This window comes from Cucurbita pepo, chromosome 14 (genome assembly GCF_057944985.1).
Source record: "Cucurbita pepo subsp. pepo isolate OVF chromosome 14, ASM5794498v1, whole genome shotgun sequence".
Classification (NCBI taxonomy): Eukaryota; Viridiplantae; Streptophyta; class Magnoliopsida; order Cucurbitales; family Cucurbitaceae; genus Cucurbita; species Cucurbita pepo.
In genome coordinates, this window is record NC_141811.1 from 3,148,401 (window position 1) to 3,170,749 (window position 22,349).

The window sequence follows — 22,349 nt, forward strand, 5'->3', positions numbered from 1 at the left end:
TTTCCCGCTACTAGTTTTATAGTTGAGGAATAGTAAAATATTCTTCCACCCGAAACAAATTTTTTTTTTTTTTTTGGGAAAACGAAGCCTTTCTCAAGAACGAACCCACCTAGGGCTTGCTTTTGTTTCTGTGTTTGCTGTGATTTTTCTTCGATCTATAATCTTCGTTTTTACTCCTCAGCTTTTCGGATTTCTAAGAAGCTCTTTCGCGTCCAGGTGAGTTCTTTTTTTCATTTTTTTTTTTTATTTTTTTTTGGTGGATCGCTGTTGTTTCTGCTGTTTATCTTTTGCTTTTTTTTTTTCTCTCTTTTGTTCTGTTTTGTTTTGATGATTCGATCTGTGAACTGTTTGGTTGGTGAGAAAGTGAGTTGAATTTAATAAGGTTTGTCTTGAATTCTTCGATGGGAATTTGGTTTCATCGGAAGGAAGTGAAATTGTTGAGTTTCTGATTGATTGATTGATTGATTGATTGATTGATGGATGGATGGATGGGTTAATTGAAAGAGGGGATGTTTATTCCTTGAAACTGTGTTTTTCAGACTTTGATTTATAGCTCAGTTGAGTTTAGTAGTTGCTTCGATGGAAGTCAGCTTAGAAGGAATCTCATTTCTAATTGCTCTTAGTCTAGAATTTTCCATCCAAGGAAGTTCTTGTTAAAGCCTTGAGCGGGCAGCACAAGCCAAGGGCAAGGATGAAGATTTTATGGTGTAGCTGTTTTTGGCCTTTTTGTTCTTTGCTTTTTATCATATGGCTGATGAACTCGTTTTCCTTTTCCTCTGGAAACATATCGAATCGATCTGGCTTTTGAGATCGCTCTCGGGTTAACTCGTTGGACGGGAAATATTAGATCGAAGAAGAGAGTAAATTTAATTGTTTAGCGTGTTTGTTTGAACAGTACTGCAAAGGAAAACAAAACAGCTTTTTGTTAACATGTTTCTGCTGTTTTTCCGTCTACAGTCTGCATAATGAGTTTAGAACCCAAGTATGAATCTGAGAAACTGTTGTGTCATTTTTTATTCTATTCTTCATTCAGATTTTACTGCTGGGTAAGTTGGTGATTGAGACAGGACATCGTATCAAACAATTTTATGATCTTAAATGGTGGATAGAGGATCTTGAAGGAATGTCTGACTTGTGTATGTATAAGGTAGAGTTTTATTCTCCCATCTTTCTCTATTTTCAAATTATTGGAATGAGCTAATGTTGGTTGTTTTCCCTAGTAGAGATGTTGAATATGTCTCACATTCTTGGCTTCCCATAATGTATTCGTTCATCAATATTGCTACCATACTCAGAATTTTTTTTTTATCCAAGATTTCAACTATCTTTGAAGCATTATTTAGTGTAAAGTTCTAACTTCAATTGAAATGTCCTCCTACACATGCTCAGAAAATAGGTAATGGCTGTAAAAGAAAAAAAGATGTCCAAGAAGTAGTGCAAATACTAACGTTTTTACACGAGAGAACTTCATATTTACCAGCAGATGATCAATCTTGTGCCATTAATACGATTTAAACGATATCTGCTATAATCTTTTCACTTTAGACTGAGCGTCCAGTTATTATTTCGAGACGATACTATAATTTTTTTTATCTTCTATTTGCTTCAACCTCTTGTCCCCAGTGATCTGAGTGAATCTTATATCTAGGAGAATGTAGTGTGTGCGTTCTCATGCATGTATATTTTACTTATATCCATTTGGGTAGAAGACCAAATTGTTGGTTAAAGCAAACTATTCTTTTAGATTTATTTAGCAGCAGCCCTTTTCTGTAACTATTGTGTCTTCAGAGGTATGTATCTGGTTTGCATTGCTAATTTGGCTTCCAACTAAATGCCCCTTTTTTTCTAGTTCCCACTCTAGACCCATCCATATAATATCATCTTATTAACAGGACTTTTGCAATTCGAATTCAAGCTAAGGACCATGAAATGGATGCCGTAGTATAATAAGATATCACTGGAATTTGCTGATCTTGTGGTTGGTCATAAGTTGGTGTAGCTGATGTTGCCATTGAGGTGAAGGCGACATCACTAGTAACTGGTATTCTGAAATCCTTAAATTTGCTTCGTTCTGAATCAACATGTCTCTGCATATTTCTTTAGTTTTACAGTCAAAATAAGATTTTTTTTTTTAGCTTTTTAATACACATTGTAAACATAAAAATATCGTGCTAACAATTTCTCATCGTTGTGTACTCCATAGATACAATAAATAAAGGCAGTTGTATATGCAAAGCTCTAGCTTAGATGGGCTCTGTATTATTCTCTAATTTTCCATTAAGTATCAAATTTTTCGTTTGAAAAAAACAAAATCTCATGTAATGCACAAAATATGTCACATTAGGATCTATCAAATAATTTATAAAAATTGATGACAAGGACTTAAATAGTTTTTTATGTGAAGTCTGAGGACTGAAATAGAACATTTGAAAGTGTAAGAACCAAAGAACGACAAACATAAAAAATACCCAAAATAGATCTTAAACCTTCACATAATAATTTTATAGAACGTATTTATGGTTTGTTCTTTGTTTTGAAGTTTTCAAATGTGTCTCTTTGAACTTTGTAGCTGTAAAAATATTTGTCTTGTGTAGAGAAACGGATTTGAAGTTGTGCTATTAAGAAAACTAGTTTGATTTGCTAGAAGAGGGGGGGTACCGGTATACACGTCAAGTTTAAATGTCACAATTTTGTTACTACATATAGTGCTGGTAGTTTGGATTTAGTTCACCTGTAAGATGTGTGTTGAACTGGCTTCTGTGTTTTATAAGATATAATAATTTATCCAAATCTTTTTTAATGTAAGTAGGAAAAATATATCTTTGCCTTCTATTTTGAGTTCTTCAGTATCGTAGCTTACTACCTTGTAATGGTGTTGCAGCTCAAGGATAATCTTTGGAAAGATTTCACTGAGATTGATGATTATATAGTGCCTCATGTTGGTGATGAACTTTGGGATCTATTTGAAGTACAGAACGATACTCTTGAGAATTCTAATCGCCGAGTTGGCTTTATGAGCAGTGCTTACAGTGCATCTAAGTTCAGTTTTCTTGGTAAGGAGAAAGTAAAAACACAAACATCAATCATGAAGAATACAGTGCTGGAAAAAGATTCATGGTCTCATACACCTGATGGTGCTCCTTCTTCATTAAACAGTGATACAATCAAAGATATGAAAATGGAATCAAGCAGTCTTAGTATGTCAAACCACTGCTTTAAAACGGACGTGGGTACAGATCTTGATTACTGCACTGATGATCATATTGTAACTGATAATAGCGCTGCAGACGAGAATGACATGTATCAATATTCAGTCAGTCATATGTCCCAAACAGATAATGATATTAGTTTTCTGGACGATGATCGTGAAAACAACGAAAATAACGATCTTCTGTATTATGGGTGGCAAGATATTGGAAGTTTTGAGGATGTTGATAGGATGTTTAGGTAATCTTCAGCCCTTCCTCGTAATTTGTTTTTCCATTTGTTTAGATTTTATAATATGAGGCTGAATTCTTTGATCCCACTGTGATGCTGCAGAAATTGTGATTCGACATTTGGGCTTGGGAATCTAAACAACGAAGATGATCTACGCTGGTTTTCCCCATCCCATGGCTCGGAAAAACATGAAGATCCATCAAAGTCAAACTTTAAGTTTTCATGCTGTGAAGGAAGTACAATAATTGATGCATCTGAATTTAACGAAGAGTCTAATCCCGTGAATTCCGAACCTCCACCTGATGGTCTGAACAGAAATAATATTTTAAATGGATGCAAGGTGAATGATGGGACTACAGATCTTGGCGACTCTGTTGCTATTAGTCACTTGTCAGCTGCTGACATGTCAGATATGAAAAGCAATTCTAGAGGTGACTTGATACCTAGAACACAGGTTTGTTACTGATCTTTCTTCCTCCTCAAACCAAGAATAAATAAAAACTAAGTCATTGAAGAAGTTAACATATAGAGTTTCATGAAATGAAGCATTTTAGTATAAACTCTCTAGGCTCATAGTTCGATAAAGTAAAAACTGTCCAGGCAAATCCCTCTCGAACTCATCGAACCGTGAAATTATACTGAAACCTGAGTAACGACTGCCTATTTCTGCAGGAATCATCTTATGCTTCTGATCAACTACAGTCTATGCATAGCTCTCATTATCCTTCCTATGATGCTCCAACAACTGCAGCAAATGAAAATAGAGAAAAAGTGTACCACCAGGATTTACCAGCCTCATTCAACAAGAATTTCACTTTTATGTCTGCACCAAGTTCGGAAACATTCAATACTTCGTTTCCAGTTAGAAAGCAGGCTCCAAGGTCTGAAAGTGAAATTGATGACGGTCACAGTGAAACTGGAGTAGTTAGCAGAGGAACTAGAGCAGAATTAGATTCTTCAAATGCCCAGGATAAGTCTTGCAGGGGCAGCACGATGCTGGATGGAATTTCACTGGAAGCAACTAGTTTTCGCCAGCTTCAACAAGTAATGGAGCAGGTAGTTGTACTTTCCATGCTTTTCACTCGATAAAATAGTGTCTACTGTCCATTTCGCTCGGAAAAAAGTCATTTGCATGCAAGTTGCTTTTCACTAACTTACTATAGCCAATGACCGGGCTATGGCCACAACAAACATTTGGTGGTTTTGTTCAATCTCTATAGTTTATGGTGTCACAAAATTCTACATGTCATAAGTTTGACTGTCTATATATACCTTAAACAACGTCATCATGAGGAAACACCGCCACAACACGACCTTGGCATGTCAACACGTCATTTTCTAGATAATTAGAATATAGACATCGAAAATCTAAAATCAACTAACTTGAAAAACAAATTTGATACATGTAGGGATCTTTGTTATGTACTGTTTTGATCAAAACTTAGAAGAACGAATTTGATGTTCTTTTCATACTTGAAGTTTACTAATTTATCCTGTATTTTTACACAGAAGAGCATTTTTTTTCCATTTCCTTTCGCTTGAGGAAATATTTGCATGGTTCATATATTCAAAACTGAAGATTATCCAAGATTCAAAAAATGCTTTGATAATTAGCTTTTAGATCCGTTTACTAGGATATGTGAATATTGTGATATTGTTCATGAAACTAACTGCTTGAACTACTTAATTCAGCTGGATATTAGGACGAAGCTGTGCATAAGAGACAGTCTCTATCGCCTGGCAAGAAGTGCAGAGCAGAGACATAACTGTGCGAATCTCAATGAGAATATTGGAGAAGATAAACTCGCGAGAGATCCATCGTCAATTGATCAAGATGCCAACAGGCAAGTTCTCGCTGTATACTCACCACATTATCTCTGGGCATAATTTGTCGAGTATTACACTTTTGCTTTTGTTTCATGTTGTCCAGTCATGCACTCCCTATTTTTCTGTTACCTTAAAGCAACATATGTAGTCTTAGGCCTCGTTAGTTAATCTGAATGAGGATGATGGGAAGTTGGAATGAAAGCTGTGAGATCCCATATCGGTTGGAGAGAGGAACGAAGCATACCTTGTAAGGGTGTGGAAACTTTTCCCTAACAAACGCGTTTTAAAACCTCGAGAGGAAGCTTGGAAGGGAAAGCCTAAAGAGGACAATATGTGCTAGCGGCGGGCTTGGGTTGTCACAAATGGTATCAGAGCCAGACACCGGGTATTGTGCAAGCGAGGACGTTGGGTCCCCCAAGGGAGGTGGATTGTGAGATCCCACATCGATTGGAGAGAGGAACGAAACATTCCTTATAAAGGTGTGGAAATCTTTTCCTAATAAACGCGTTTTAAAACCTTGAAGGGAAGTCTAGAAGGGAAGTCTATAGAAGACAATATCTACTAGCGGTGGGCTTAGACGGTTTTGAGAAATAAAATTAAAATTTCTTCTTGGGTACAAACAATGAAGTTGACCTTGAACTTCTCTCTCTCTTTTTGGTTTAACAGGAGTGGAGATTTCTTGGATTTGGAAACTGATACCAATCCTATAGATCGGTCTGTTGCCCACTTGCTATTTCACCGGCCCTCTGATCCATCGTTAATGCCTGCTGGTGGTAACACCTTGCCTCTCAAGTCAAACAAACTGGTAAGCTTTTTACACCTTTCAGTCTTCTTCATATACTATCTGGAACAGAATCACCTCCAGTTTAAGAAACTCAAGGGTGTCGTATTTCTCTCTTCGACATCGTTCATCTCGCCATGTTATCATGACACGTTCTTATATACTGCATAAAATACCGAGATGATCCATCTAAATATCAATTTCCTTTATCAGCAGACTTATTTCCAACCAAGAGATTCACTGGCCTGTCACCAATTTGCAGGTTGCCACCAATAACCAAAATTTCCAGGACGAAACCGGTGGAGCTGCTGCTGCTTGTGCAGATCAAAAGCCGCTGTCAAATAGGAAAAAACCATGAGCAGTGAGCTCTGTAAAATATTGTGAAATAGCACGCACGTGTGAGTCCCGCCATCGATGCATGGAGTGATTCGTACTCCTTTATAACCTTGCTCTGTGATATATCCCCAGTTCCTCCATGCATCCATGTTGGTCCAGGTCCTTCAAATGCTTACCTTGAAAGGCCAAGTAGGCTATAATTCTAATAGTCTTTGGCTAATGTATTAAGAGCCTGTTTTAATATGCTGATTACGAAAGTGTTAATGTGCATTAGTTCTTGATTTGATAGGCTAATCACAATTCACAAGTCTTGCAACTTCTCCCCCCTGTGGCACTGTTAGGAAATGGGCTAGCCATGATTTATGGAAATTCAAATTATTTCTGGTTGTATGTTTTAGTGATCTAATTGAGTTTAAGGCTTAGATTATGTAATGTATACCTCTCTATCTAGATGAACAATTGGTGGGTTACCATTGTAAAGTTCTTTTTCTTTTCCTTTTTAAAGTATAATTCCATGCAAGGTTTGGATGCAGTTCAAAAATATACATCCTCTCTTAAGCGGGAAACGGGGTGGAGACATGGAGACAGGGACGGAGATCACACTCTGTTTGTTCTATTCACCCGTCATCTCTATTCAAAATATCTGAGAACGTTTTATATTATTTTCTTCAACATTTTTATAACATACCAACCTTTATATTTTTACCTCCATCAATTTTGTGCGCGTTAAAAGATAAAACTTGACTTGAATTGGCATTAACGAATTTTGAGAGATTTTTACATTATCTTTGTTGTTAACAAATCGAAGGTAAAAGTTAAAAAGTATTAATATCTATATCCCACACTTTTAAAAGATTTATATTTTATATTTCTTTTTTGAAATATAATAAATATAAAACAAAACCCTTAAAAATTTTATATTTTTATTTGTTTTTCGAAGTATAATAAATATAAAATAAAACCCTTAAAAAAATTATATTTTGAATTTCTTTTTTGAAATGTAATAAAAAATTTAATTTCCTTATTTGCCCTTCCTCCAAACTAATTTATTGCATTGAGGCCATTTAGCTCCCTCCTCTGTTGCCCTCTTCGCGCCTCTGCTGCACTCGAAGTTCTTCGTTCTTCTCCTTCTTACAAGCTTCCAGTTCCAACCACACCTTTCTCTGTTCGTGTGTTTTTTCCTCTATTTCTGCCCTTCTGTTCATTCGTTCCAGTGAGCTCTTATGTACCAGATAGAGTCGAGGATTCTCTCGGCAATCTCGGAATATCTTGCGAGGAAGATATCGCTGGAAGTAGGATTATTGAAAGTTCATGGGGATGATTAAAACGCTAGAAATTACGGGCTGTGGAGCTTTGAAATTGAAGTTGCAAGATTTCTGCTATTGGAATAACTCAGGCGAGGCCGAAGAACAGGTGGTCGAGGAGAAACAAAGAAGCCCATTTCGATCGAGTCGCATTTATGGTTTTGATATGATTAAACACCGATTCTCGTTGCCTAATTCAGGTATGCCTTAAAACCAACTTTGTGAAATATATAGCTCCGTGAAGATTTCAATATGTTCTTTCAGGCCCCATTGATAACCATGGTTTTGGAGGGTGAATGTTAAGCTTAAACCCTACTTGTTTCTTTACTTAAGCTTCTTTCAGAATCTGGCTATGAATTCAAATGTCTCTTTAGTGAAGATGAACATATGGTAAAGAAATTGTGAGAAACTAAGTACAAATTTCAAAAACCAATAACCAAATGGTTATAAAACCTGAGTTTTAACTTTCTTTTAAACAACACTCTTAAACATGGGGTTTGAATTTGCATCAGTTTTCTTACATTAGATGTTTATTTGGTCTGTACTTGCCTTCAGGATACAAACACTGTGCACAGGAACCCACTACATAAAGAACTATCAGTCTCAGTATGAGGTATCCATCTCTCTATGTGCATATGCTCTATTGCTTATTTGATGCCCAAATTTCTTCCGAAACCCGAAGGTTAAGGCCAGGACCCTACCCGGCCCTTTGACAAGCCTCTCTTTGCCACTCTTGCCTATTCGTTATTCCTATGTTACTTATGTCTCGACTTCACTTCAATGCTCACTCTGTGTGGTGTATTAGATGATGCACCGTCCTCTTCGGTCGCATCATGACATTCTTCTATATTGGCCCACACGTGGCTAGATGGGTGCCTCTTGAGGGTCGCTGCTTTGCTTGTCTCGACGTAAAGGTCACAACCTACTTTCTTCATAGTATGTTGCGACATTCTCCCCACTTAACTTAGTCATTGTCCTCAATGACTTTCTCGGGCACAATCGCATCGCGGATTGTGACATTTTCTATGATGTGAATTTTTGTTTCAATTCAACATGTTAAAGCACGGGTACACCTTTTATTGACATTGATTGTGGGAACTAATAAGGATGTGCTTTCTTATTTTTAATTTTTCTTTCCCTCATCCAAGAGTGCTAGGAATCAAATAGCATCTAACACTTGATACTTTTTATCCAACAAATTAAGATTGTATTTAGCAAGGTGTCTATTTTTAGGAATCTATGAATCATCATTGCTTCTTGATCCTCAACGTTGTTTACAACAGATTCTTGTTCTTATTTTTCTGCTTTAGTTCCAGATAGTTGCGTGTCAATTACTGTAAGTTGACAAAACAATATTTTTCATGTCTATTGTTCTCAGATTTCTTCCATGTAAATGGAGACGGATTTCCTTGTTTAGGCCTTCATTCCAAGCTTGTTGTCCTTTGTATTCTGCAACTACAACTTCTCCCAAGTATTACTTTGATGAAGTTGAAATTGAGAAAAAGGGAATTGATTTCAACCGACTATTCCCTGTCTGCAAAAAAGTGCACCTTGCTAAGCGACTTCATGCACTACTTGTGGTGTCTGGGAAGGTTCAGAGCATCTTTCTTTCTGCTAAACTCATCAATCTTTATGCTTTTCTTGGTGATGTATCGTTCGCTCGCCGTACTTTTGACCAAATTCAGGCAAAAGATGTCTACACATGGAATTCTATGATATCTGCTTATGCTCGCATTGGTCACTTCCATGAAGCTGTAGATTGTTTCCATGAATTTATGTCAACCTCTATCCTTCAGCCTGATTATTACACATTTCCTCCTGTTATAAGGGCATGTGGAAATCTAGATGATGGGAAGAAGATACATTGCTTGGCTCTAAAATTGGGTTTTGAATGTGATGTATTCATTGCTGCTTCTTTGATCCATTTTTATTCTCGGTTTGGCTTTGTCAATTTAGCTCGTAACTTGTTTGATAGCTTGATGATTCGAGATATCGGTACATGGAATGCTATGATTTCAGGGTTTTGTCTTAATGGTAAAGTTGTAGAAGCATTGGAAGTCTTTGATGAGATGCGATTCAAGAGTGTAAATATGGATTCTGTAACATTTTCAAGTCTACTTCCGATTTGTGCGCAGTTGGATGATATAATAAGCGGTGTCCTAATTCATGTCTATGCCATCAAGCTCGGGTTGGAATTCGACTTGTTTGTCTGTAATGCATTGATAAACATGTATGCCAAATTTGGTGAACTGGGAAGTGCAGAAACCATTTTCAACCAAATCGAAGCGAAGGATATTGTATCGTGGAACTCTTTGATTGCTGCGTTCGAGCAGCATAAAGAGCCAGTGGTGGCTCTTGGATTGTACAAAAAGATGCACGCTACTGGGGTGGTACCCGACTTGTTGACACTGGTGAGTTTGGCTTCTGTTGCTGCTGAACTTGGCAATTTCTTAAGTAGTAGGTCTATTCATGGATTTGTTACAAGGAAAGGTTGGTTTCTACAAGATGTTGTCATTGGTAATGCAATTATAGACATGTATGCTAAGTTGGGGTTTATAGATTCAGCACGAAAAGTTTTTGAAGAACTTCCTGTCAAAGATGTGGTCTCATGGAACACTTTGATAACAGGTTATTCTCAAAACGGTTTAGCGAATGAGGCAATCGATGTGTATCATTCGATGAACGATTATAGCGATGCAGTGCCGAACCAGGGCACTTGGGTGAGCATTCTGACAGCATACTCCCAGATAGGAGCATTGAAACAAGGTATGAAAACACATGGTCTGCTGATCAAGAACTTTCTTTACTTTGATATCTTTGTGGGTACTTGTCTTATTGATATGTATGGAAAATGTGGAAGATTAGCTGATGCATTGTCTTTATTTTATGAAATACCTCACAAAAGTTCGGTTTCGTGGAACGCCATCATATCGTGTCATGGACTCCATGGATACGGTTTAAAAGCTGTCGAGTTATTTAGGGAAATGCAAACTGAAGGAGTGAAGCCTGACCACATCACTTTTGTATCTCTATTATCTGCTTGTAGTCATTCTGGTTTGGTTGATGAGGGTCAGTGGTGCTTCCAATTGATGGGAGAGTTGTATGGTATAAGGCCTAGCTTGAAGCATTATGGCTGCATGGTCGATTTGTTCGGTAGGGCAGGTCATCTCGAAAAAGCTTATGATTTTGTTAAAACTATGCCGATACGACCCGATGCATCTGTGTGGGGTGCGCTTCTTGGTGCTTGTAGGATACATGAGAATATAGAGTTGGCTAGAACTGTCTCGGATCACTTGTTGGAGGTTGAGTCGAAAAACGTTGGCTACTATGTTTTGCTGTCGAATATTTATGCGAAACTTGGACAGTGGGACGGAGTCGACGAAGTGCGATCATTAGCTCGAGACAGGGGATTGAGGAAGACTCCTGGTTGGAGCTCAATTGAAATAGACAAGAAAATTGATGTCTTTTACACAGGCAACCGAACACATCCAAGATGTGAGGAGATATATGATGAACTGAGGGATCTAACTGCTAAAATGAAGAGTCTTGGCTATGTTGCAAACTATAACTTTGTACTGCAGGATGTGGAGGATGATGAAAAGGAGAACATTCTTATCAGTCATAGCGAGCGGTTGGCAATGGCATTCGGGATTATCAGCACGCCACCGAAAACAACTCTTCAGATCTTTAAGAACTTACGGGTTTGTGGAGACTGTCATAATGCTACCAAGTTCATATCTAAAATTACCGAACGCGAGATAATCGTTAGAGATTCGAATCGATTCCATCATTTCAAAGATGGAGTCTGTTCTTGTGGTGATTATTGGTGACATGTTTGGAAATGACATAAAATAAACAAGATTCACTTCATTCGTTTTATGTTTGACAAACATGAATGGACACGTATTGATTGATTAGGAACTACATTTCTAAGTTTTAACACAATTTTCATCCATGTTTTATGGTGAATATAAGTATATTAAAAATTAAATAAACGCAAATTTAGAGTTATTTATAAAATGATCTTTTTTATGTTTTAATTTGGAATGAAAGGACCTAATTGAAGAAAAACTAGTATTTCGGTTCTCCTTGGAAAGTTACGATTTTACCCCTTATTGTTTTAAAAGACAATATATTCAATGGAAAATTGTGATTTAGGTAAGTAATTTTGCATTTTAGGACAAGTTTTAAAATTGGTTTGGATAATTATTTTTTTTTCCGACCAATTTCATCAAAATTTGAATTTTTAGAATTAGATGAATTTTGAGTAAATTTCAGCAAAGTTTTTGTTGAAATTCATGAATTTTTGCCAATTTCCGACCAAATTATGAATGTGGTCGAAATTCATTAATAAATAAATCGTCCATGACGAGAAAAACGTCGTCGTTTCGGTAAACACAATGTCACCATCGATTCCGTATGTTCTCCGTATACCGCGAAGCCACCCAAATCTACAACGGAGCTCAAATCGCGTACCGCAAATCTATGCGTTTGCCAACTATTCCGGCATTCAGACATTTCTTGATTTTGTCAAATCAATTTCTATATATGTTACTCTTTTCCTGATTTGTTCGGAATTCGCATTTCGAAGGGTTGAGTTTTCAAAGATTCTTGCTTTTCTTCGTAGAAGCCATGGATGCCATCTTCAACAAGCTCCGTAATTTGGATGCTTACCCTAAAATCAATGAAGATTTCTACAGGCGGACCTTTTCTGGTGGCTTAATCACCATCGCTTCCTCCTTTATCATGCTCTTCCTCTTCTTCTCCGAGCTAAGTATGTTCTGATGTTCTTTCTTTTCTCTGATTGCTAGGTTTGATTCTAGTTTGAATTTCTGTCTATACCTGAAAGTTTCGGGATGATGCAATTGTATGTTGTTGTTGCTTTTACTGTCGTGCGATTTGCCTTTTCTCCTTGTCTTCTCATGGCTGTTCAGCAGGCAAAAGAAGTTTTAATTTGGAAAACTTTTCAAGACAAAAAACTATAGAACCTCATACGTAAGTTAGATCACTAACATTCTACGGATTCTTCAATGTATTTAAAGTGAGTCGTGCAACTTCGGACCTATGAGTACAGTTAGCCATTAAAATGTCCTGGTTTTTGTCTCCTCCTCCAAGTGACATTAATGTTGCCAATTGTCATTGCAAGTCTTGAATGTATTCCAACAACTTTTGAATTATCAAACTTGGCTCTTTCAAGGCAAGTGTCTTTCATGGAGGGGATCCTTTTTGGGTATTGAAAGATTTTAATTCTCCCTCTAAGCTATGTTTATCATATCATGTTGGACCCATGGTATTCCACTCCCCTGTTTATCGTAGTTTTTTCTACATTTCGTATGAGCTTATAGTTCAGCTATTATGTTGTTGAAAATATTCGTTAAGCCTTTTAATATTAGGTGTTTTTACATTTTCTTTTGTTGTTGAAGCTTTTTATGACCATCATTTGTGATGTGTGGTTGCAGGACTGTACCTCCATGCTAAAACCGAGACAAAGCTCGTCGTAGATACATCAAGGGGTGGAAATTTACACATAAATGTAATTATGATATTTTTGAGGCAATGATGATATATTGTTCTTCCTTTGTGTTTATGCTAAATTTAAGTTATTATCTACTCCCTTTTTATTGTTGAGGTTGAGAAACATTTTATTTCATGTTCCCAATGCTGGCAGTGTTAGCCGTGGGTTGAAAGGAACTTTGTCTGTAGTCAGTATATTGTTTATTTATGTCGTTCAACTAATGAACTTCTAACCTAAATGTGAAATATTGTTTTTGAAATAGGTTCATATGATTATTTTTTAAAATTGATGAACTGTATACATGTTTGATCATCTTTTTTTATGGGCTCAAACCTTATTCTTTTCTTGTTGATGCAGTTTGATTTGAGTTTTCCTGTGATTCCATGTTCCATACTCGGTCTTGATGCCATAGATATCAGTGGAGAGCAACATCTTGATATAGTATGTGCTGCAAGAATCAATACTTCCCCTCTGGATCCTTTTTTTTTTTTCTCTTCATGTTATTTTACCATTCTATCACGTAACTTGGCTTGTATGTCACCATATACATTATTGTAGTCTAATATTTCTTATGTTTGGATTCGTAATTCTCTTTCAGAAGCATAATATAATCAAGAAAAGAATTGACCATCATGGAAAGGTTATAGAAGCTAGACCAGATGGCATTGGTGCACCTAAGGTTAGTAGACTGTACTTCGATGGTTTTTGCTGACAAAAAATGATTTCTTGTGTTATCTGTTTTATAATGATTATCTGCAACGCTTTTGGGGCGGCTTACACTTGCCATAATGTTTTACCTGGTCCATAATTGAGAATACAGGGTTTCAGAGTTTTAATGAAACGGGCGGACATAAATTTTTCCTTCTACCAGATTAGGATGTAAGTGAATATATTCCAAAAAAAAAGAGAGGAACAGCCTAAGGGGTGGGATCCGATGGCACTCCCTTCCAAAGAAAAGCTATCATAAAAGGGCTTTCCAGTTTCTAATAATCATGGAAAGGCGGTTATTACAAATGAAGTCTTTGTACTTTAATTAATGTTGCAGTGTGTTTCTTTGATGCACTTTTTTATTCCATTTCACTGTTCTCACACCTTTTTTCTAATTTATTTATATATATATATATATATATATATATATATATATATATATATATATATATATAGTATTTATTCTTGGCAAGGTGTATGGAAGGCTGGTCCTTCATTTATATGTTTCTGCGTCATTTTTTCTTTCCCTGCAAATTCGTCTTTTGGCTATTTCTATTTTTTTCTGTTTAGTCATTTGTGTTTTTTTGTTCTCCAGATTGAGAAACCGTTGCAGAGGCATGGTGGCAGGCTGGAGCACAATGAAACGTACTGTGGTTCATGTTTTGGAGCAGAAACGGTACGTTTGGTCATCTGTTATCCCTTTGTTGACCTTTGTGGGTTTGGAGTCATTCTTTGCATAGTTTTTTATTATGATTCTGGAGCCGGAAGGAGGGCCTTTTTTTCATCATGATTATTTAAGATATCCTTTCTGGTTTACATAGCTTTGTTTTGCTTTATAGCACTTCATATTCGTATGAAAATATCTTATAATTTTGTCATTCCGTTCGGTTTTTACAGCATTGTTATACTTTTTTCACATTTTATGTATTCTTTTACCTTCAGAAAGTACAATGTTTACAAGCAACTGGCATATTGCTGAAATAGAATTCATTTATGGTTTTTCTGCTTTTAATTTTTTGTCCCCTTTAGATTGCACATATTTTTTTAAATGTAATATCAGAAATTTGAAAGGTTTTTCCCCCCTTCTCTTGTTTGCAGTCTGATGATGATTGTTGTAATTCATGTGAAGAAGTTCGTGAAGCATACAGGAAGAAAGGTTGGGCTATTACAAATCAAGATTTGATAGACCAGGTAGGTCAGATTGTAATAATCACCATTTATAGGATATTTTATGCTGCATGTAACTATAAGAGGCAACTAGGTTGCTAGTCTCTTTAGTGTGCAGTCCCATCAAGAAGGGGAAAACAATGTCGTTAGAGGTTGGAATTATATACCTGGGACTTTTTTTACATGTGTTGTTTCCAAACTACAAGTAAACGGTGTAATCGGTTTTTGTCGCCAACTAAGATCTATATGCCTTCGATTTTCAGTGCCAGCGAGAAGATTTTATACAGAAGGTAAAGGATGAAGAAGGTGAAGGATGTAATATTGAAGGGTCTATTGAAGTTAATAAAGTAGCTGGAAGTTTCCACTTTGTCCCTGGAAAAAGCTTTCACCAGTCAAGCTTCAATTTTCTTGGTCTGCTTGCTTTGCAAACAAGTGATTACAATGTATGGTTCATACTTTCTTGTGTAAATCTGAAAAACGCAATACGAAAAGCATGCATAGGCGTTGTTTATAATCAATCTCTATTTTTCTGCTCTGATATATGTTTATGATGCTTCACATTCCATGTTTTATTCACATGATGCAGGTAAGTCACCGAATAAATAAATTAACTTTTGGTGACCACTATGATGGCTTGGTAAATCCTCTTGATGGGTAATTATTTTTTTCACCTCCTCTATAGATGTTTAGTCGTTGAAAATAATTCTAGTTCTATTAATAATTTCAGTTGAAGCAGGACAGTATTCTATTGTCTGATAAATATCAATTTTACTTGGCAAACTTACCCTGTCTAAGATGAACTTTCATTACTTATTCAGGGTGCATTGGGAATATGACAAACAGAATGTCATGCACCAGTACTTCGTCAAGGTAAGAAGCATTAAAACAGGCTTTGGTTTCCCTGCTTCAGGGATTGACAAGCCTCGTTTCTCTTCAATTGAATATAAATTTTGTTTGGATACATAACATGTTTACTAATAATTCATGCTACCATCATCTACCTTTGGATCAAAATTTTGAATGAAAAAATGAACTGTAGGAATTAAGACTAAATGCAATGATTGACAGGGTAAGCATCCACAATAAGTGAAGCGATCCCACTTTCCTTTTATAAACTCATTTCCTGTTGTCATACAAATGAGAAGGCATGAACTCACTTCTGGCTGCTGTGGGATGGGGGGGCATGGGGCAGGGAAAGTGCTTGTACAATTTAAAAGTTGTTTGGAAGAACTCTGAATGTATCTGTATTGCAGGTGGTACCAACTATATATACAAACATCAGAGGTCGTACTGTTCATTCAAATCAGGTATTGCTGAAAGTTCTTGTAAACTTGCGCATTTTATATTTTCGCTTGGATGGTGCCTTGAACATTGTACCAATGATTCGGTGCAGTACTCTGTAACGGAGCATTTTAAGAGTGTGGAGTTCGGAAGTTCTCAATCTATTCCTGGAGTTTTCTTCTACTATGACATTTCTCCTGTTAAGGTTGGTAACATATCTACATCCAAAGTGTTTCTGAAAACAAAAATTATAATGTTCTACATTGTAATGTTGGAACTTAAGCTGTCATTGATGGGTGATGATAATCTGATACTTTTTTTTACCAGTTCACCTTATTGATTGATTTTCGACAGTACGTGGGGAGTTTTAATACCCGAAAGACTCGAAAAGTATGAATGTTTGATGTCTTTTTCTATGCATTGTGCAGGTGACCTACACAGAGGAGCATGTTCCATTTTTACACTTCATGACTCACATTTGTGCCATAATTGGAGGTACCGTATGCTCTCCTATCTCTACCTCACTTCTTCCTCCCAACCTAAGAATAAATGCGTGCATATTTATATGTTTGCTTACACATGGTTTCTTTCCCCCATATTCTTTTTGTGGATAACAAATAATTTCACTGATAGTATGAAATTACAAAGGGAAAGAACCCCGTGTGATGGATTACGAAAGACCTCTCCAATTGGAGAGGAGGGAGGAACAGCTATAGTAGTGGAAAAGAGGGAGCATTTACACCATGAAACATTCACATTACAATAGCTTCAAAAAAATCTGTGATAGGGAAGTTCCTTATCTTGAAAAATCCTCCAACTTCTCTCTTGCCAAATGGTTCAGCTGAATGCTCTAATAAAATTCTCCCAGCAGCCTTTTTCATTTCTTTGAAGGATGCCCCCCAAGTGTGAAGTGCTGAAACTGTTTTGGGCCCTTTGTATGACCATAAACCACCCAAACGGCTGTAGATTTGTGAAATCTCACATTGGTTGGGGAGGAGAATGAAACTCTCCTTATAAGGGTGTGGAAACCTCTCCTTAGCCGACGCATTTTAAAAATCTTAAGGGGAAGCCCGAAAGGAAAAGCCCGAAAGGAAAAGCCCAAAAGAGGACAATATCTACTTATGGTGGGCTTGGGCTGTTACAAGATCGAAGCTCCAAAATTTCACAGCAAACTCACATTCAACCAAAAGATGACCTTGTGATTCATCATCTATTTTGCACTTCATTCACCATTGAGGAGAGAGAGACATGTAAGACAGCCTCCTTTGTAACTTGTCGTGGGTGTTGATGGCTTTGTGCTGGAGTTCCCAACGGAAGATTTTTTCTTTTTGGGATAGTGACCCTTCCATAGAGAATTCTAAATGAAAGCCTCTTCTACACAAGTCTCGAAAGGGTATTCTTCTTCGAACACAATCTCAGAAGACCACCGATTCACGCATTGGCTCTAAGATACAATCTCACAATATCCTTGCTTTCAGTTGAACGGATGACCATTCGCGAGTTAGTGAAGACATTGTATAGTCAATTGAAGGATTCACCATCGCTGTTGTTTAGTGAAAGTATTCATTCTTCTAAAGATATTCTTAATAGATCTAAGACTCTTAAGACTCTTCATTTGAAGCAACATAATTATGCCCTGTAATGCTCTTTTGACTAGTCTGATTAATTAATGGTCGTGGCTGATTGAGCAAGTTCGCGTAACTGCTAGACAATTAGGTTCGTCCATGACATTACAGGGCGGTACCCTAGATACCTACAAGTAGATGATGATCAAATCCACTGCATCCACTCATAGCCCTGATACTGAATCGACTTTAGACTAGCTTTACATTACAAAATACCCTTTGAGGAGTTCGAGGGAAGAACCCAGAATCCGAAAGAATCTCTTTCTAGTTGCTCTAGAACTGGTGTTATTTCCCTTTATTTTTTCTGTTGAGAAACCTAGGCAGATCTCTTAAATTCACCATCCCTTGACCGAACGCTAAAATCGGATCACTGTTTTGCAGGTATATTCAGTGTTGCGGGAATTGTAGATGCATTCATATACCACGGTCAAAGAAAAATGAAGAAGAAGGTTGAAATCGGAAAATTTGGTTAATGCCTCAGCTCTCTCTTTCACGCTAGACCAGTTTTGATCAAGCTGATGCAGTTTCATTTGGGAATCAAAATACAATTCTGTCATCATTTAGGTGTTGCTTTTGAAACGTATTTATATTCTAGGGAATTAAGTTCATCTCCAAACAGGGTTAAGATCAAGTTCTCTTTCACACCAACCCCCACAAAAGGGAGAAGAAAAAAGAAAAGAAAAGGGGGGAAAGCAAGTTTAGTGTAAGATAGAAGAAATTCCTGTTGTACCCATTTCTCATTCTGACAATTTGTAGAGTACTATGTAACTTGGGTTTACATTAAGATTGTGATCGAGAATTTGAGATTCATTATCATTTCAATCTAAGCATAGTTCAACGGGTTGGTGAAGAGATTAGAGGTTCAAATCCTCTCGCTTTCACTTGTTGTTTGAGATTATTTAATGTTTCAACTAATAGTGCAGATAGAGTTGGCTATCAATGTCTTAAAAGCGTTTTTATTAGCTAAACAATGCTTCATTTTTCTAAATGTTCGAGAAAATTTCGAAGCGTTTTTTACTTAAAAGTACTGGTTCTTAAAATGCACATTACAAAAATGCTCCAATTAGAGCATTATTTGATTATTCCAACAGAGTACAAGCAAATGATTTTGGAAATTCAAGATGGGTTTTGAAGTCTTGGATTGAAAGTAGTTGCATCTTTCATCTCTCGTCCATTGCAATGCCTGAGCCAACAGTGGACATTGAATCATCTGTTAAGGATCGATCAAAGGAAGAGCTATATTCTTCTCCATTTTCTGTAAGTTTTATGCTTTCAATTTCTTTTACAACTTCAGTCATCTCTGGTCGTTTGTCAGGTGAAATATTAGAACAACGTATTGCAATCTGTAATAGATTCAGCATTCCTGGAATGGCAGACCTTTGTGATGCTATTTCTGAGTCAAATATTTCTGCTGTCCATTCTTCTCTAACTGCTCTATTCACCCAAGCACACAAATCAATGCCATGGGATTCTTCTGGTGATGAATGAGATGAGATTTTTCCTGTCAAAAGTTCAATGAGAAGGCAGCCAAAGCTCCAAATATCTGATTTTCTTGACACTCTTTTCATTTGTTGATATTCAGGTGATCTGTATGAAGCCATGCGTTGAGCTGCAATGGGAAGGGCTACAAGTGAAGCAAAGCCATAATCTGAAACAAGAACCTCATCATTCTCACCAAGTAAGACATTTGAAGATTTTAAGTTTCCATGTGGGACAATGCTGGTATTTGGCTTGGTATTGAGATGGAGAAACTCCAAAGCTCTTGCCACTCCTTGAGCAATAATCAATCTTGAACTCCACCTGAATGGAACTCTGCCCTCACCTCTGCCTCCTGTGTGGCACAGTAAGTATCATTACTTCAAGGTAAGAACAATCTAGTCTACCTTAGTATGTATGTTTTGATTGAAGTACTAATATAAAAAAGAATTGTTGTGAGATCCCACATCGATTGGGGAAGAGAACAAAGCATTTTTTATAAGAGTGTGGAAACTTCTCCTTATCAAACGCATTTTAAAACCCTCGAGGGGAAGTCCGAAAGGGAAAGCCTAAAAGGGACAATATCTGCTAGTGGTGGGCTTGAGCCGTTAAAAATGATATCAAAGCCACTAGTGAGGAGGTTGAGCCTCGAGGGAAGGTGGACAAAAGGCGGTGTGCCAGTAAGGATGCTGGGCCCCGAAAGGAGGTGGATTGGGGGGTTCCACACCGATTGGAGAAAGGAACGAATGCCAGCGAGGATACTGGGCCCCAAAGGAGGGTGGATTGTAAAATCCCGCATCGGTAGGGGAGGAGAACGAATCATTCTTTCTAAGAGTGTGGAAACCTCTCCACAGCAGATGCGTTTTAAAAACCTTGAGGGGAACCTTGAAAGGAAAAGTTCAAAGAGGAGAGTACTCTGCTAGCGGTGGGCTTGGACCGTTACAATTATATTACATGATATCAAAGCAAAAGATATTAGTTTAAGCTTTTACGTTACTCATTAGCTTAAGCTTAAGATTTTGGGTTGATTAGTGATTTAACATGATATCAAACTAAAAAACTAAAAGATACGTTACTCAAATCTTCAAGTTCATAAGTGAAGAAGAGGAGAACGAGAATCTATAGAGGTAGAGCATACCATGTATTCTATCAAACAAGTTTCCTTTTTCTGCATACTTATAGAGCAAAAGCTTCTCTTCTTTGGTGTAGAAATAGGCAACAAGTGGAAGCAAATTTGGATGCCTTTTCTTGGCAATAATTTGTACTTGCTTCATGAATTCATCGACGCTCAAAGGTTTTAGATCTCTAAGCCGCTTCACAACGATTGGCGACCTGCCTTCAAGCATAGCCTTATAACTATTTCCAAATATCCCCTTACCAAGTCCCTCAGCTGAAGCTTTCAGAAGATCTCCAAGTTGGAAATTTTCTCCTTCCTCCATGAAGATGAGCTTCCCTCCTCCATCTGCTGCAGGCCCTTGGTTCTGGATTGAGATATCAGTCATGTTTGCGTTGTTCTTCTCCTTTGTTTCATTAGTTCCTAGCTTCTTTATGAGCTCCTTTATCTCCAGATGTTTCTTGAAGTAGAGAAGGAGCAGCAATAAATTAGCAACAAAAAAAAGTACAACAACAAGAACTAGCAACAAAGTGACATGAGGCTTGGAAGAAGAATTCTCTTCTGTGGCTTTGTTAGTATCAGGAGGTGCTGCTGTGTTATTTGACCCTTTTATGATTGAGTTGCAGACAGCATCAGAGGGCGGACCGCAGAGTCCGGGATTGCCACGGTAGGAGTCCGAGCCAAACGACTGAAGAACCTTTGTTCTTGGAATTGAACCACTGAGATTGTTGTTTGAGACATTGAATACTGTTAAGGAAGACTGGTTGAGTTCAGGTATGGAACCTGTAAGCCTGTTGTTTTGAAGCTGCAATGACTCCAATGAACTCAAACTCACAAGGGAAAGCGGAATTGGCCCATCAAACGCATTGGATGATAGATCTATAGCCTTCATCTTCTTGTTGGAAGAGAAATCGAATACATTTCCTGATAAGGAATTGTTCTTCAAGCTTAATGCAGACAATTCAGTGAACTTACTTAATGCATTGACATTCATATTCCCCACCAATCCTAAACTATCCAATGATAGCGCCGTGACTCGGCCATCGACGCATCGAAGGCCAAACCAAAGAGGAGGTTGATTGTTGTGGCAGTGAGTTCCAGTCCAGTTTCTGTTAAGGAAAGAGTTATTGAAAGTTGCCTTCAATGCATAAAGGGCATCTCTCTCATCTCCATTAAAGCCAACAAGAGTATCAACTTGAGCTGCAACAAAGCCAAACAATAGTATTGCTGCAATGAAGAACAAAGAGAACTCCATTCTCAAAAGTCCAACTCTGAGCAAATGTTCAGCAGCAGCAGATTTCTAAACGATGTCGATGAGATCAAACCCATCTTTGTTTTAAGTTCCTATTACAGCTAACCAATCTGAATTTTTTATATTTATCTTAAAGATAAAAACAAGGGAATGATTCACCCTTTTTTTGTTGTTGAAAAGGGGATATTCCAGCTATGGTACAAGGCTGGTTGTTTGACATAGTTTCCAATCCAGCTTGAACAGAACAGGTACTAGACTTGTAAAATCATGTCGACTTGTAGTTGTACTTTTCTTTTAGCATAAAAAGTGGGTGAAGAACTCGAATCTCAAGTGAAGAATTACACGTCAATTGTTGTTGAACTCTCACTTTCACCTATTTGTAGCTTTGTAGCTGTACGTCATGAGATTTGGAAGTTCAAGTGGTTTGATTTTGAACAGAAACCGTACTAGACATGTAAAACCATGTTTTTGACAATCGTGATTGTGAGGCCACCGGATGGTAGAAGGCGCTAGTCGGAGTAGGGC

The 22,349-nt window shown here is 37.3% G+C and overlaps 4 protein-coding genes across 7 annotated transcripts; 3 read left to right on the forward strand and 1 right to left on the reverse strand.

The window, feature by feature from the left end:
* The first annotated feature begins 41 nt into the window (after positions 1-41).
* On the forward strand, positions 42-6,877 carry LOC111810176 (protein LNK1). Of its 4 annotated transcripts, XM_087117618.1 has the most exons (9): positions 43-216; positions 1,034-1,147; positions 1,893-2,041; positions 2,882-3,447; positions 3,541-3,892; positions 4,111-4,494; positions 5,131-5,282; positions 5,932-6,070; positions 6,309-6,877. In XM_087117618.1, the coding sequence occupies exons 4-9, from the start codon at positions 3,014-3,016 to the stop codon at positions 6,402-6,404; spliced, it is 1,557 nt and encodes a 518-aa protein (XP_086973744.1). In that variant the 5' UTR covers positions 43-216; positions 1,034-1,147; positions 1,893-2,041; positions 2,882-3,013; the 3' UTR covers positions 6,405-6,877. The 4 variants fall into 4 exon arrangements, with proteins under 4 accessions (XP_086973742.1, XP_086973743.1, XP_086973744.1 ...); XM_087117616.1 differs by lacking the exon at positions 1,893-2,041 and having other exon boundaries at positions 42-216; positions 6,260-6,877; XM_087117617.1 differs by lacking the exon at positions 1,893-2,041 and having other exon boundaries at positions 42-216; positions 6,263-6,877.
* Positions 6,878-7,437: 560 nt separating this feature from the next.
* Positions 7,438-11,556, forward strand: EMB2758 (Tetratricopeptide repeat (TPR)-like superfamily protein). Its single transcript, XM_023696782.2, has 3 exons — positions 7,438-7,886; positions 8,242-8,299; positions 9,065-11,556. Exons 2-3 carry the CDS (start codon positions 8,295-8,297, stop codon positions 11,514-11,516), a joined length of 2,457 nt encoding a protein of 818 aa, XP_023552550.2. The 5' UTR covers positions 7,438-7,886; positions 8,242-8,294; the 3' UTR covers positions 11,517-11,556.
* Positions 11,557-12,104: 548 nt separating this feature from the next.
* LOC111810180 (uncharacterized) lies at positions 12,105-18,834 on the forward strand. Its single transcript, XM_023696784.2, has 13 exons — positions 12,105-12,460; positions 13,146-13,219; positions 13,559-13,642; positions 13,800-13,880; positions 14,505-14,585; positions 15,008-15,100; positions 15,340-15,519; positions 15,663-15,730; positions 15,895-15,946; positions 16,330-16,383; positions 16,470-16,562; positions 16,786-16,852; positions 18,364-18,834. Exons 1-13 carry the CDS (start codon positions 12,319-12,321, stop codon positions 18,453-18,455), a joined length of 1,161 nt encoding a protein of 386 aa, XP_023552552.1. The 5' UTR covers positions 12,105-12,318; the 3' UTR covers positions 18,456-18,834.
* A 219-nt stretch (positions 18,835-19,053) lies between these two features.
* Positions 19,054-21,827, reverse strand: LOC111810179 (inactive leucine-rich repeat receptor-like serine/threonine-protein kinase At1g60630). The gene is made up of 2 exons (XM_023696783.2): positions 20,597-21,827; positions 19,054-19,813 (listed from the first exon to the last, which is right to left on the reverse strand). The coding sequence occupies exons 1-2, from the start codon at positions 21,825-21,827 to the stop codon at positions 19,143-19,145; spliced, it is 1,902 nt and encodes a 633-aa protein (XP_023552551.2). The 3' UTR covers positions 19,054-19,142.
* Positions 21,828-22,349: the final 522 nt, after the last annotated feature.